This window comes from Diceros bicornis, chromosome 13 (genome assembly GCF_020826845.1).
Source record: "Diceros bicornis minor isolate mBicDic1 chromosome 13, mDicBic1.mat.cur, whole genome shotgun sequence".
In the NCBI taxonomy this organism is placed as follows: domain Eukaryota; kingdom Metazoa; phylum Chordata; class Mammalia; order Perissodactyla; family Rhinocerotidae; genus Diceros; species Diceros bicornis.
The window spans coordinates 13,706,337-13,718,860 of NC_080752.1; the positions used below are offsets into that span (position 1 = coordinate 13,706,337).

At 50.4% G+C, this 12,524-nt stretch overlaps 1 protein-coding gene across 7 annotated transcripts in view; it reads right to left on the minus strand.

Moving 5' to 3' along the window:
* Nucleotides 1-1,660: 1,660 nt before the first annotated feature.
* TTC39A (tetratricopeptide repeat domain 39A) overlaps nucleotides 1,661-12,524 on the minus strand; it is a 41,953-nt gene continuing 31,089 nt past the window's right edge. For 2 of the 7 annotated variants that reach the window (XM_058552375.1, XM_058552378.1), the window contains exons 13-19: nucleotides 10,165-10,256; nucleotides 8,562-8,682; nucleotides 6,149-6,260; nucleotides 5,623-5,737; nucleotides 4,392-4,508; nucleotides 4,011-4,095; nucleotides 1,661-3,829 (exon numbers count right to left, since the gene is read on the minus strand). In XM_058552375.1, coding sequence (XP_058408358.1) covers nucleotides 3,560-3,829; nucleotides 4,011-4,095; nucleotides 4,392-4,508; nucleotides 5,623-5,737; nucleotides 6,149-6,260; nucleotides 8,562-8,682; nucleotides 10,165-10,256 — 912 coding nt within the window. In that variant the 3' untranslated portion in view covers nucleotides 1,661-3,559. Of the gene's footprint in view, nucleotides 3,830-4,010; nucleotides 4,096-4,391; nucleotides 4,509-5,622; nucleotides 5,738-6,148; nucleotides 6,261-8,561; nucleotides 8,683-10,164; nucleotides 10,257-12,524 lie in introns of those variants that run through there. The other 5 variants (XM_058552377.1, XM_058552379.1, XM_058552381.1 and 2 more) reach the window with 4 other exon arrangements.

A 12,524-nucleotide genomic window follows, 5' to 3' on the forward strand; every position in this document is an offset into this window, starting at 1 on the left:
TGTTAATCATATGAAGAAAAACAATCCAGTCCAGTCATTTGTGAGGTGTTAGCTGTGATGTGTCTGATGATCAACTTTTAGAAGTCCATAGCGATCTTCAGTAATTGTATGTCTTCTCAAAGGAAGGGCTCTATTACATTTCGTCACTTAACAGTTGACTTATACAGTAGAAGCAATTCATAGATTGCCCATTTAGAAATGGATTTTTCAAGCCCCTAAACGTGGCTCCTTGTTTGTGGACTTACCCTGTTGGGCAGTAATGAACTTTGCATAGATTTCAAAGTTGCTGTGCTAACCCAAACAGAAAGGCACCTTCCACCCTTGGAACGCTGCATCTGAGGGCAGGGATGTGAAGTTTTTATTTGCTGCTTGGTTTTTGGAATCCAGGCACCTTTCATTTATTATTGAATTAATGTGATGGTGGTAAGGACATAAGGAAACAGTTGTTGGAAAGGCACACTGTTAGGCTTTAAATTTGAAGCAAACAAGAAGACTGTTGTCCACCCCCCTCATCTTAGAAGTACACTTGGGAGTAACTCTGGAGAAACGTGTCTTTGGATTTTATTCCCTTGTTGAATGATTCTAGCATTCAGCAGGCTGCGGCGTTCGGAAAACCTGGCGCCATTCTTCAGTTGCTGGGAATCTCCCACCTGGACCTCAGCCGAGTCTTGGATTGGCGTTGGCCTTTTAGGGTCCTGGTTTTGTGGTCAGGTCATAGCTTTTTGCTGTGAATGACGATAGCTGTCTTGGAAAAACTCCCATTCTGACTTGAGAGATAAGGAATAGGGCATCCTGCCAACACGTGGGAGAGCTGATAGGGACCAACACACTGCTGGAAGCCGGCATGCCAGTCCAAGGGCCTGCTACCAGCGAGAGGCAGACGTAGACTTTCTGTTTCCAGGGGCCTGTTCAGATCATGTTACACAGTTGCTACTTCCTAACAACTGAGTTCCTCTGTGGGGCACAGGATTTAGACTCTTCCCAAATGAGGAGTATTTGCTCTCCAGGTCTCCTGGGCTACTGTAGAGGCCCCTGATTGAGGAAGCCTATCATTTCCACTTGAGTTGCTTGGGGATATAGGGCTTTGGCAAAAGGTAGGGGTGGTATATATCTGTTGCCTCATTTTGGAGATGAAAACTGAGAAACAGATTCTAACTTGACCAAAGTTAGATTCAGAACTGTTGACAGCAAGAAAGAGCCTTAATCTAGTCCAAATTACTAATTTTTAGAGGGTCCATGACTTTTCCAAGGTCACTCCAAAAATCAGTAGCAAAGCAGGGACTAGAATTCAGGTCTCCTCATTTCCAGACCAAAACTCTCCACCTGATCAGCTGCCTCTCCGGGGGCAGATGTGCTGGAAAGGTCTGCCCTATTAGAGAGAAGCAACGACCAAAACTTGTTCACAGAAGACACAATGAGAAGCCCATGACAGAATTTTCACCTTCAAAAGCCTCTGCACAAGGATATGGTATCAGACACCCAAAGTTTCCACCCTCCTTCACATCCATGTTTTTGATAGACTATCTCAAGCTGCAGGTGGGATCAAGGAGGCGAAACCCACGGATTTCTCTTATCAGCCAGACTGCAGCCAAGGCAGCAGAGGTAAAGGTGACGTAGGCTAATTAATGAAGCCCAGCAGGAAATTAGCAACAACAAACACTGACAAGGAAACCACCCTGGCATAAAATTTTAAAAATAAAAGCAAAAACACGTACAATGAATAAAAGGTTTTTTGAACTGCAATTTTGCAAATTATATCTTTGGTATCCTGTGACCAGGGCTGCTTTGACACAGCAGTAGGAAGCTTCTAATATGGAGGAGCCACAAAAGGCCCCCCTCATTCAGCAGGCTGGCTCCAGTTCACCCCATTCACCCTGCCCTGCCCAACAACCTAGGAGCAGGCTGGTCTTCCAGCATCCAGGCTTTGGTAGAGAGAGGGCTTGCAAAGGGCTCACTCTCTATGGAGAGCATTCTCTCGTCTGGTTCTAACAAAATGAGAAATTTTTTTTTCATAGCATTTCTGCTTTGACAGTACTCAGTGCAAAAGTAAGGGTTAGATGCGAGTTTTCTGCTTTTTTTCCTACTGAGAATATGCGTTACCTAAAACCCATGACTTCATTCAGTATCAGTCACAGGAGGCTGGTTAACTGTATATTAATAGATTAACCCACCCAGCCCCTGGCAAATGTTCAGAAGAGTTTGCTAAATACAGCAATGCTGGAAGACTGGGAAAGCTGTCTGTGGTTCTTCCCTTACAGAAATTGCATTCATGTAGATGAGGAGTCATGTTTTCATAGATGAATCTTTTTACTGTGTACAATTTTCCTCCAGGGAAACAGTTAAATTGAAGTACGCTGTCATTAGATCGTGAATGGTGGAAATTGGTGTTGGTCACTGAACTTGAGTTCTCACTTGAACAGTCCCAGAGGCTGCAAATTCAGATACTTTTAGGGGCCAGAAAGGTAGGGTGTGTTTGAAGCAGCCTCTACTCTGCTGCAACTGATTGTTGGCTCATGGGAATAAGGCCCAATGTTCCCAGATCATTTTTTTTAAGTAAGAGGCCAGAAACCATATTTATTTGTGAAATCTCCCCATTTTTAAATGTTAATAACTTATTCTAAAAATTTTAAAACATCATGTTGTCTAAATAAAACATACATGGGCCACATGGCTTCTGCTCCAGACTTTCTGCCCTGCCCAGGAATTCAAGCAACACATATTTTACGGAAATAGATGTTGCATGATCTCTTAAGTGTGTAAGTTTTATTACTTAAATATTTCTTTTATCTTAACTGAAAAATCTAAGACACATACAACAAGCCAAGAATAACTATTCTACTTCTAAGAAAAATGCTGTCAGTAAATAAATGTACCTCAGACTGAAGTACAGAAGATTTTCACGTTTCATAAATTATTCCCAGTGGTCCAGTTTGGCATACAGCGAAACCTCCCCACCCCGAACTCCTTGGCTTTGGCATAGAAAGGGCCCCTTCCATCAGGCCTGGGCATCCCCATTCCTTACCGGTGGAGACTGATTTTTCTACGGATGGACTCAAATGAAAATTATCTCACTAAAAAGACATGTTTGATTTTCTTAAATTGGAAAGTTACAAAGGGAGTGACAATGAAGTGCAAGAAGTAAAGTAGTGGGTGTCTGTGTGCGACCTCTATGCCGGACCCCAAAAGCCTCAACGCCTGAGGTGCAGACCCTCCTGACAGGAAGGGTCCTCTCAGCCCGGAAGCTGAGACCTTGCTGAAGTCTGAACAGCAGTCTGGCCTTTGGCATCATATAGATTTACCTCTAGATCAGTATGGGTTAAAACAAAGATTTACAGGTGGTTGGTTGTTGGTCTTTTTTTTTTTTTTTAAAAGCAAACTATGATCCCATCAATGTATTTCTAAGGAAAATGTAAACTGTTCATACATTCTCTTAAACATCACAGTGAAAAACAAGTACCCGTATGTGTGATAGGGCAGGCGGAGGGTCCACCTGCTCTGTCCTTGGCAAAGGCCCTTGGTCACACTGGTGACAATGCCAGCTTCGCTGCTGCACGGATACCTATGTCGTGCCATCCCATTGGAGCACCAGTGGACCCCAAAGGCAGGTCAGGGCAGGGGAGGGCAGGGGGAAGGGGGCTTTCTGAAATGTTTCCAGGAGCTCTGTCCAGCTGTCTCCGTCTTCCAGCCCGGGAGTGCTGCACCAAACTACAAGGACACTGAGGAGACCATGGATCTGTTGCCATTCTCTAGGGAAGATTTGGCTTGGAGTGTGGCTGCCTGGATTCGAAAATGTGTCCTTGACTCCATGGAGTAATTCTTGTAGTTTTGCCTGGAAGACACCAGAGAATCAGACATATGAAGCTGCTCCAGGAAGTGCTTTTCCTTCAGTCTGCGCTGTGGGAGCCCACCAGCCAAGGAAGGTTTTTACAGGCTTAAATCCCGTCCCTGTCCAAAGAAAGAGTTGGGCCCTGGCCAATAAGGATTAGCAAAAAGGGTATGTAGCCTCTCACCCAGGTATCATACCCTCTGGAACCACTCTTGGTCCTGTTGGGTCCCCAAGCTTGAGGGAGTCGTTTCAAGAGACAGATCCCTGGGCTGGAAGGCAGGAGACGTGGGTCTTCACACCAGCCCTGCAGCTAGCTTGTGGTGTGACCCTGAGTGACTCACTCCCTGCTTCTGGGATTCCAATTCCCTGTTGGTAAATTGAGGAAGAAGCCTCCCTACGCCAGGTGAGAGCTGGTGCCCAGGGACACGACCCTGGCCTCTGGACTGCCATACTGCCCTTGCCAGCGTCCCCCCCAATGGCTGCCTGGGCTCCTCTGCCCCCAGCCAACTGGGTGAAGCTGAGCTCAGGGGCGGCAAAGGACAGACCAAGGCTACCCAAGCCTTACTTGGCAGTTTCTAAGAGTTTGACAGCCTCTTCGTTTCTGCCTTGCTCCATAAACAGCAGGGCCAGCTCCAGCAGGGCATTTGGGATCAAGTAGTGGTCATATTTAATCTTCTTTTCACTGCAGGAGAGAGGAGGACATGGCTTACGGGCTCAGCCCTCGAGATGTCCTTCAGGCTCCTCCCGAGCCTTCACAAGTGGGAGGATCCGACCCACGCCCTCACTTGAGCTTTCCTGACCTGAATTCCAATTTAGGAAGGTTCCCCCTACCTAACCCCAGAAAGGCTTAGGATCCACAGCAGAGCCTTCCAGTCCTCTGCAGCTGGGGCCCCAACTCCCTGACAAACCTATGGCTCATGTCGTGTCCTGAGCCTACGCCTGCCTCAATCCCCAACCCCCTTTGCCAGGTTGAATGGTTTATTAAATTGGGAACTCCCTTGTCTCAAATCTGGCCCCTCTGACCCACCCTCCGTGCTGCCCTGCAGACATCCTTTTAAAACCCAAATCTGCCCTGCCCGGTATCCTTCCTGGCTCTCTTCTGTCTACAGGATAAAGTTCAGCCTTGTAAGCAAAACATTCAGGCCCTTCTCAGTCTAGCCCCCCCTTACTTCATCTGCAACTCTTTCCCTCCATAACTTCACCCAGGCAGAGAAGGACCATTAGTGACCACTGTCACTCTGATCTCAGGTATCTCTCCTGTGTCCAGGCATTTGCACACACTGTACCTACTCCACTTAAAACTCCTTCTCCCTTGCTTTCTCTGCTTGATCCACTTCCCAATTTAAATAGCATCCCTGGAAAGCCTTTCCTGGTACCTCACATCAGGCTGAGGCCCCTCCTCAGGGCACCTGCTGTCCTCTGCTCTCCTCCAGCACAGCCCTAATTATACCAGATTGGGTTGCCCCGGCTGTCCATCTGCAACATTTGCGCTCCCCGAGGGCAAGGGCAGGGCTGCTGAATTACAAACTCCAGGGGGCACCATTCACAGGAAACTCAGTGTGGATGGACTCCTGTAGCTGGGCAATCTGGTGGCCCTGGGGGACCAGGGCTGAATGATCTGTACCCAGCAAGGGTCCTGGCACAGGGTAGACACTAGTGCACGTGTGGTGAACGGGGGTGGGCTAGGGTCGGGCACTGGAGTGCAAGTGAGGGTGGAGAAGCTCTGAAAATTCCACCCAGGAGACCCGGCCCAGCAGCAGGCCATCTGCAGCAGGAGCAGCCACAGAGGCACTTACTTGGCAGGAATGCTCCTGAAACTCTCCTCGGCCTCCTGGACGCGGCCCAGATATTTCAGACACAGGCCTTTCAGCAGCTTCACCAAGCACGCATCATCCACTGCATACTCGTTCTCTGGGGACAGGCAGCGAGAGGGGAGACAGGCCTATTCACTTCTGCAGAGGCGCTCACAGAGCCCCTACTCTGTGCTGGGCCCTGGGGACACAGAGGGACTCACACATGGTCCCCGTCCTCAGGGAGCTCACATCTGGGAAGGAAAGACGGATACTGAGACGATGACAACGCAGTGAGGTCAGGACTGACTGAAGGAAGCCCGGGGGCTGCGGGAGCCCAGAGCCCTTGACCCTACCTGGGGACAGGGGACAGCTTCCTGGAGGAGCTGCCACTGGAGCCCAGTCTAGAAAAGCAAAGGATAGTTACTAGGTAGAGAAGTAAGGAAGGACATTTTTGGTAGAGGGAACCTTCAACTGTAAAGGCCTATGGTCTGACCCAGCCTGGCAGGTTCAAGGGCCTGGGGGTAATCACCTGGGCCCTTTTCCAGCATCTCTTCAGCCTTGGTGATAACCTCAAGCATCCCGTCTGTCAGTTCCGGCTGCTTCCCAATCACAGCGTAGCCATTCCAAATGTACATCATTTCCTGAGGGCAGGGGAGCAAGTCAGTCCTAGGTTTCCTCCCCAGTGGGGCCTCAGTTTCCCCATCTGTAAAATGGGCAGCTGAGATCAGAGGATCACTAAAGGCCCTTCGAGCTCTAACCTTCATGACAAGTCTCAACCTAGCCTCTGAAGCTGTGGGCTTGAGAGGATTATGGAGGCGCCTCATGACTTATTTATTACTGAGATCTCACCTTACCCCAGGGAGGAGCTAAGAGGGACCCATATCCTCGCTGTTCTGCTCTAGCTGCGAAGAGTTTTCAGCTACTTTTCTGCTCGTGATTTCCCGGGGCACTATTATGCTCTCTCCCCAACTTTCTGTGTCCAAACTCTTCCCATCCTTTGAGGACCAGGCCATGCCCCACATTCTCCAGGAAGTCCTCCCTGCTCTAGCTGGCAGGGCCTCCTTCTATGTTGGAGGGACCATAATTTACTTAAGCACTTCAGGATTTACAATAGAGCTTAAGAATATGTCATCTCCTCTCCTCTTCCCCTAAAGCCTGGACTTGAGTCACCATGATGAAAACTATGAAACATATCCTGATTCCTTTTTTTGCCTTGACTGCCAGGAAGCTCAGAATATTAAATTAAATTTTCATTCATAGTAATTCTGTTAGCATTCCCTAAACTATCAAACCAGGTAATGGCTGTGAAAGTAACTTGCATACATAAAGTTCTAGAAAGACATTATTGTTATGGTTCTTGTTATTATGTTTTAGGAAGGGAACTGGAGTTTACACCAGTATTTCTCAAATTATTATATGGTCCCAAGTTAGCAAACGTTCCATTTAAAAAAAATGGTTCTGGGGCCGGCCCTGTGGCGTAGCGGTTAAGTGTGCACGCTCCGCTGCTGGCAGCCCGGGTTTGGATCCCGGGTGCGCACCGACACACCGCTTGTCAGGCCATGCTTTGGCGGCATCCCACATAAAGTGGAGGAAGATTGGCATGGATGTTAGCTCAGGGCTGATTTTCCTCACAAAAAAAAAAAAAAAAGGTTCTGTGGCCCAATAAGTTAGGGAAAAACCACATCTTCAAGCTTGTTGGGGACTCACCATGCAGGTTAACATATAAAGGCTCCAAGAAGGTCTACAGTATATAAACTTTGTTTAGGCCAGTCTTTCCCAAATATATTTAATCACAGAAATCATTTTAGGCATAAATAGCATTTTGCAGATTGTAGTTTGGGAAATTCTCCCCTAAATTGTTGGTATAGTTGCTTCCCCTGCTCTTTCTTGCAACATCCCACCCACCCCCATTTTGACAATAATAGCTTTACAGTATATTTTAAACTATAAAATATTTCAAAATTTGTTTAGAGATATTCAGGATATAAGCTATAAATAAATTCTATATAAATATTGAACCTTTCGATTTATAAAGCGTTTAACACATTTTATCAGCTCATACTCATAACTGCTCTAGGAAATGGGCAAGGTATATATTATTCCCACTTTACATTAAGGGAAGGGGGACCCTATCCAAGGTTACACAATTAGTAGATAGTAGAGCCAGGACCAGAGAAAGGTCTCTGAAGCAAGGCCCTTTCTACTTTTCTGGCTGCCTTACTATTTGAATAACAACAAGGACTCTATGCAAACTGGAACCTTCTCTGACGCCTGCTCAAATCTTGCAGAGGATTAGCATTATAACAGTGGTTCAGAATACGGGATCTGGGACGAGACCATCTGGGTTCAAATTCTGACTCTCTAACTCACTAGCTGTGCAACCTGAACAAGTGATTTTATTTTTCTACTTATCTATTAGGCCTTATTATCCCCATCTGTAAAATGGGGATCCCAGCAGCGCCTACTCAGAGGGTTGCTGTGAGGATCAGATGAGGCAACAGGCAATGGGTGTCAGGAGTCTTGAACACAGCACGTGCCCAACAGCAACGTCAGCTATTGTTGTTATTATTGCCGTCGTTTCAGAGATGAATACACCCAGTCCCAGGCCTCAGAAAAGCTCAGTCCAGTGAGGGAGACAGTGTAAACAGTTATAATCATGTGACAAGACTGAAACAGACAGGGTGGGAACACCAACAGCTTGCCTGTCGCCCCACCCCACCCCCAGGAGACCAGCACTTCCTCAGAGGCAAGGCTGGCTCACACTCCTCTGTGTACCTCCCCCCAATCCTAGATGAACTGGGAAATCCTCTCCAAGCCCCTGAGGCATGAGGTCTTTCTCTCTCATCCACTGGCCCCCGGGGCCATCGCTGTATCCCTGGCTCTCAGCTGATGCCCACAATCCCAGACTGGAGTGCAGGCCCAGTCAAGACTATCCTACCCACCAGAGCAGGGACTGGCAAGGAGACAGGGTTCGGGGAGAGGTAGCGTCTGGATTTCCGGATGGCAAACTTCTCCGTGGGTAGAGATTTCCCAGCAATCTTGAGTTTCAGGCCTGGCACGGCTCTGCAAGAGATGAGGACAGGGAGAGGGCAAGAAACAGCTGGAGAGGACCGACAGTCCCCAGCCTCTGCCTGGCCCCTCTCAGCCTCAGCTTCCCCAGCGGTGTGACAAGTGTTGGACTCACAGCCTGTGGCTGTGGCCTTATTTCACAGGCCCTGTCCCAAGACCTGACCACTTCCTGTGGCTTGGCAAAGGGCTCCTTCACACCAGCTGGCAGAGGGGACAATGTACCCAAACATCCCCAGGCCTCCTACTTGTCTCTCCTCCACTCCCAGGCCCCACTTCTGGAGGGCTCAGAGGAAATCTGACCCCAATTTTAAGGGGGGGACCAACAGCCAGAGAGAGGGCAGGACCTGCCCAAAACCACACAGCTCAAACCCTCAATTAACTCTTGCCACGTGAGCTGTGGCCTCCTCCACTGTTTCCAAAGGCAGAGAAAAGTGTGCGTGCAGCCAGGCGAGCCTCTACATCTGGGGCCTCACCCAGCCACTCCACCCCACCCTCCAATTTCTGCCACAGTCACCAGGTCTGGCTGTGACCCTCAGGCCTGAGCTGTCCAGGCCCAGGAAATAGCGGGACCCAGTTGTGAGGTCCCCCACCAAAAACGTCCCCTGCTTATTCACTCTGGAACCTCTCTGGGCCTCAGTTTTCTCTTCTCTAAAATGGAGATGATGATACCTACCTTCACGGGCTTTCTGGAAGTTATATGAGATGGAGAAACAGAGCCAGTCAGTAAATGATCAACACCCTATGGCTGTGACAGAGTGGCTCAGGAAGCTCGGGCTACCTCCGCTTCCAGGTCTGCCAGGCAGGGCCGACCCTCACCACGACCAGGGGAGGGCCTCGGGTCCATCCTCAGCCTGCCAAGGCTGAGCCCTGCTCTCGACTCTTCACAGAAGGCAGATACAGCAGTGCAGATAAGAATAAACACAGCCACCATTTCGTGGCTCCAGGCCCTATGCCAGGCTCTTTAAATATATTCTCTATTTGATTATCAAAACAACCCCGCAAGGTAGAGGTGGTTATTCCCATTTTATAGACGCTGATATTGTCCACGGTGACACAGCTAAGACATAGCAGAGGCTGGATTTAATACTGCTTGCTTGATTCCAATTCGGGCTCTCTACTGCACTTCTCGGAGTGTATCAGGTTAACTCAGCAGAAGGAAGGACCCACTCCTCTCTGGACCTCAGTGTCCATATCTGTCCTACTGACCAGACGACAGAGGCCCAGTGGGAAGGATGTTAACAAGACCACTTTTGCAAAAGAAAACCTCTGACCAGATTCAAAGGGCTCTAGCAAGCAGCAGCAGGAGGTGATGGAAGGAATAACCGGCACATGGGGTGATCCTGGGGGAGGGTCAAGAAGCTCAGGGCCAGGGGAGATGACAAGCCCACCAGCTCCCTCCCTGGCGCCCACAGCTCAGGGTGGCTGTGGGCAAAGCCTGGCTGAGGCCTATGACGGGGGTGAAATAGTAGGACCCACCTAAACAACTCCACTTCATCGTCCCCGAAGGGCTTGTAGTCTTCCTTCCCAAACATGCTGAGGTAGGCGGCCTTCATGTAGATGTAGGTGGCCTGTGCAAGGCAGAGCAAGTCAGATGTGAGCAACCTGCCCTCCAGTCACAGCCCCAGACTGGCACAAATCCCTCATTCAGCCCTCACTATGGCCCAGCAGAGCAGCTAACGTTATCCCCACGCCACAGGGGGGAAACTGAGGGAGAGGAAGCTTAGGGACTTGAGCTGTCAGTGCAATCCAGGACGGGCCCAGGTCAAAGCAGCCACCCTCTCCACTGTGAAGCAGCAGAGAGAAGGACCCAGGCAACCGGGGATGCACAGAGAGTGCTGAGGCTGGGATGGAGACACAGGGCAGGGCAGCAAGGGCTTCTGGGAAAGAATTACTTCAGACTGGAAGGCCAATGAGAAGATTCACAGAGACCCAAGAAAGGACCTTCCAGCAAGGGGAACAGCCTGAGCAAAGCCAGAGAGGGGCAGAGATGTGTGTAAGTAAGATACAAATAGGTAGTATAAAGCACGAGATGCACAAAAGAAAAGGTGTGAGGCCAGAAGAGTGCGCAGGGCCCTGGGTCAGGGCTCCGCTCGGGGTCCCTTGGTGAAACTGCCTTACTGTGTGCCAGGCACTTGACATATATCACCTCACTGGACCCCAGAGACAATGCCAGAAAGGCATCCATACCCCACCTCTGCTTCCTGGGACCGCAGAGTTGCTGGCAGCAGAGCTGGGCGTGACCCTAGGTTTGTGTGCCTTCAAGCCAGGTCCTTGCCCACTGGATCCACAGCCACTCCTGACAGGGAAGGTGTGGCCGTGCAGAGACCCCCTCCCCCAGCCGTGGAGCAGCCCTGAAAGCCACGCCCCTGCGCCATTGGTTCCCGGCGAGGAGCCTGGCTCTGTGCTGCCCTCCAGTGGCCGAGCCTTTCACTACAGCTCTGCCTCCCAGGGCTGCTGCCAAGGAACTAATACCTGCCTGTAGCGGAGAAAGAAGTGAATGGCGGGGAGGAGAGGGAGCTGGACATCCTGGAGTCTGCTCTCTGGAGAAGGCGGAAAGCAGCTTCCACCTGGCGGCCCTACCCCTGCTGGAGCCCAGGGCCACGCCCAGTTCCACTCTGCCCTCAGCACTCACTCAGCCTGCGCCTCACAAGAGGAGGAGAAGCTGGTCTTCGCAGGGTGTGGTGGGCAGAATCTCCCCTCCCTGAAACCTTCCCACCACACCTTCATCGCGCTGTCATCCCTGCCTTCTCCCCCTCCCCGCCCTGGCACTGAGTCACCAAGGCCACCTGAGTTTACCTCCTATCTGGCTCCTGAATCCACTGGCCTTGCCCTCTCGCTCCTCTCCATGACTGCACCAGCCTCTACACCGTCTCCCGGCCCCAGGCCACCGGGGATGTCTTCCTCCTGTCCTAGTCCATAAGGCCTCCTAACCCTTCCCCCTGCTCCCACCCCCGTCCCCCTGCAAGCCACTCCCCACACCATCACCACTCTGGTCTTTTTAAGTCAGATCATGTCAGTCCCTCCTCGAAACCGTCTCACGACAGCCCATCGCACTTGGGATAAAATCCAAACTCCCTCTCACGAGGTCACGAGACCCTATTCCGTCTCCCCCAGTTTCCTCTCCACTTTCATCTCCTACAGTCTCCCCCTAACTCACAACATTCTAGCCACACTCCTGTTTCTAGAATACATCAAACGCTCTCATCTTCAGCTCCCCCTCCCCGCCCTTTGCCTCCACAGCGCCCTCTGCCTGGAACTCTCTTCTCTAAGATATCCGCGTGGCTGCTCCTTCACTTCATTCTGGTGTTTCTCAGGCCTCCCCTGACCACCCTGTACAAAAGAGCCCCTCCCATCACACCCTGCATCCTTACTGGAGCCTGACATTATATTTACTGTACACCTATTGTTTGTGTGTTTCTTGTCTCTCTCCTCACTAGAACATGAGCCTTGAGATGGGGTCTTTGTTTTGTTCACTGTTGTATGTCCTGGCCTAGAACAGGAGCTGGCACATGGGGGTGCCCAGTAACTGTGGGAGGGATTTCTAAAGCACAGATATAAGCCACAAGCATCAAGGGCTCCCCCACGGTCAGCCTAAAGCCCAAACAGCCCTCCTGACCTGTGGCCCTCGTGACCTGTGGCCCACCTTCTTCCATTTCTTCCCCATCACTCCCTAAACTCACCCCAGGCCTTTGCCCACGCTGTCCCTCTGCCTGGGATGCCACTGTCCCTTTTCTGCCAGGCTCATCCACTGGCTTCCACCAAGAGCCTTCTCCCCTCAGACAGCTCCCCCCACTGAGTCACCAGGAGTTAGGATGGGTGCAGTGACCTAGGGTTGT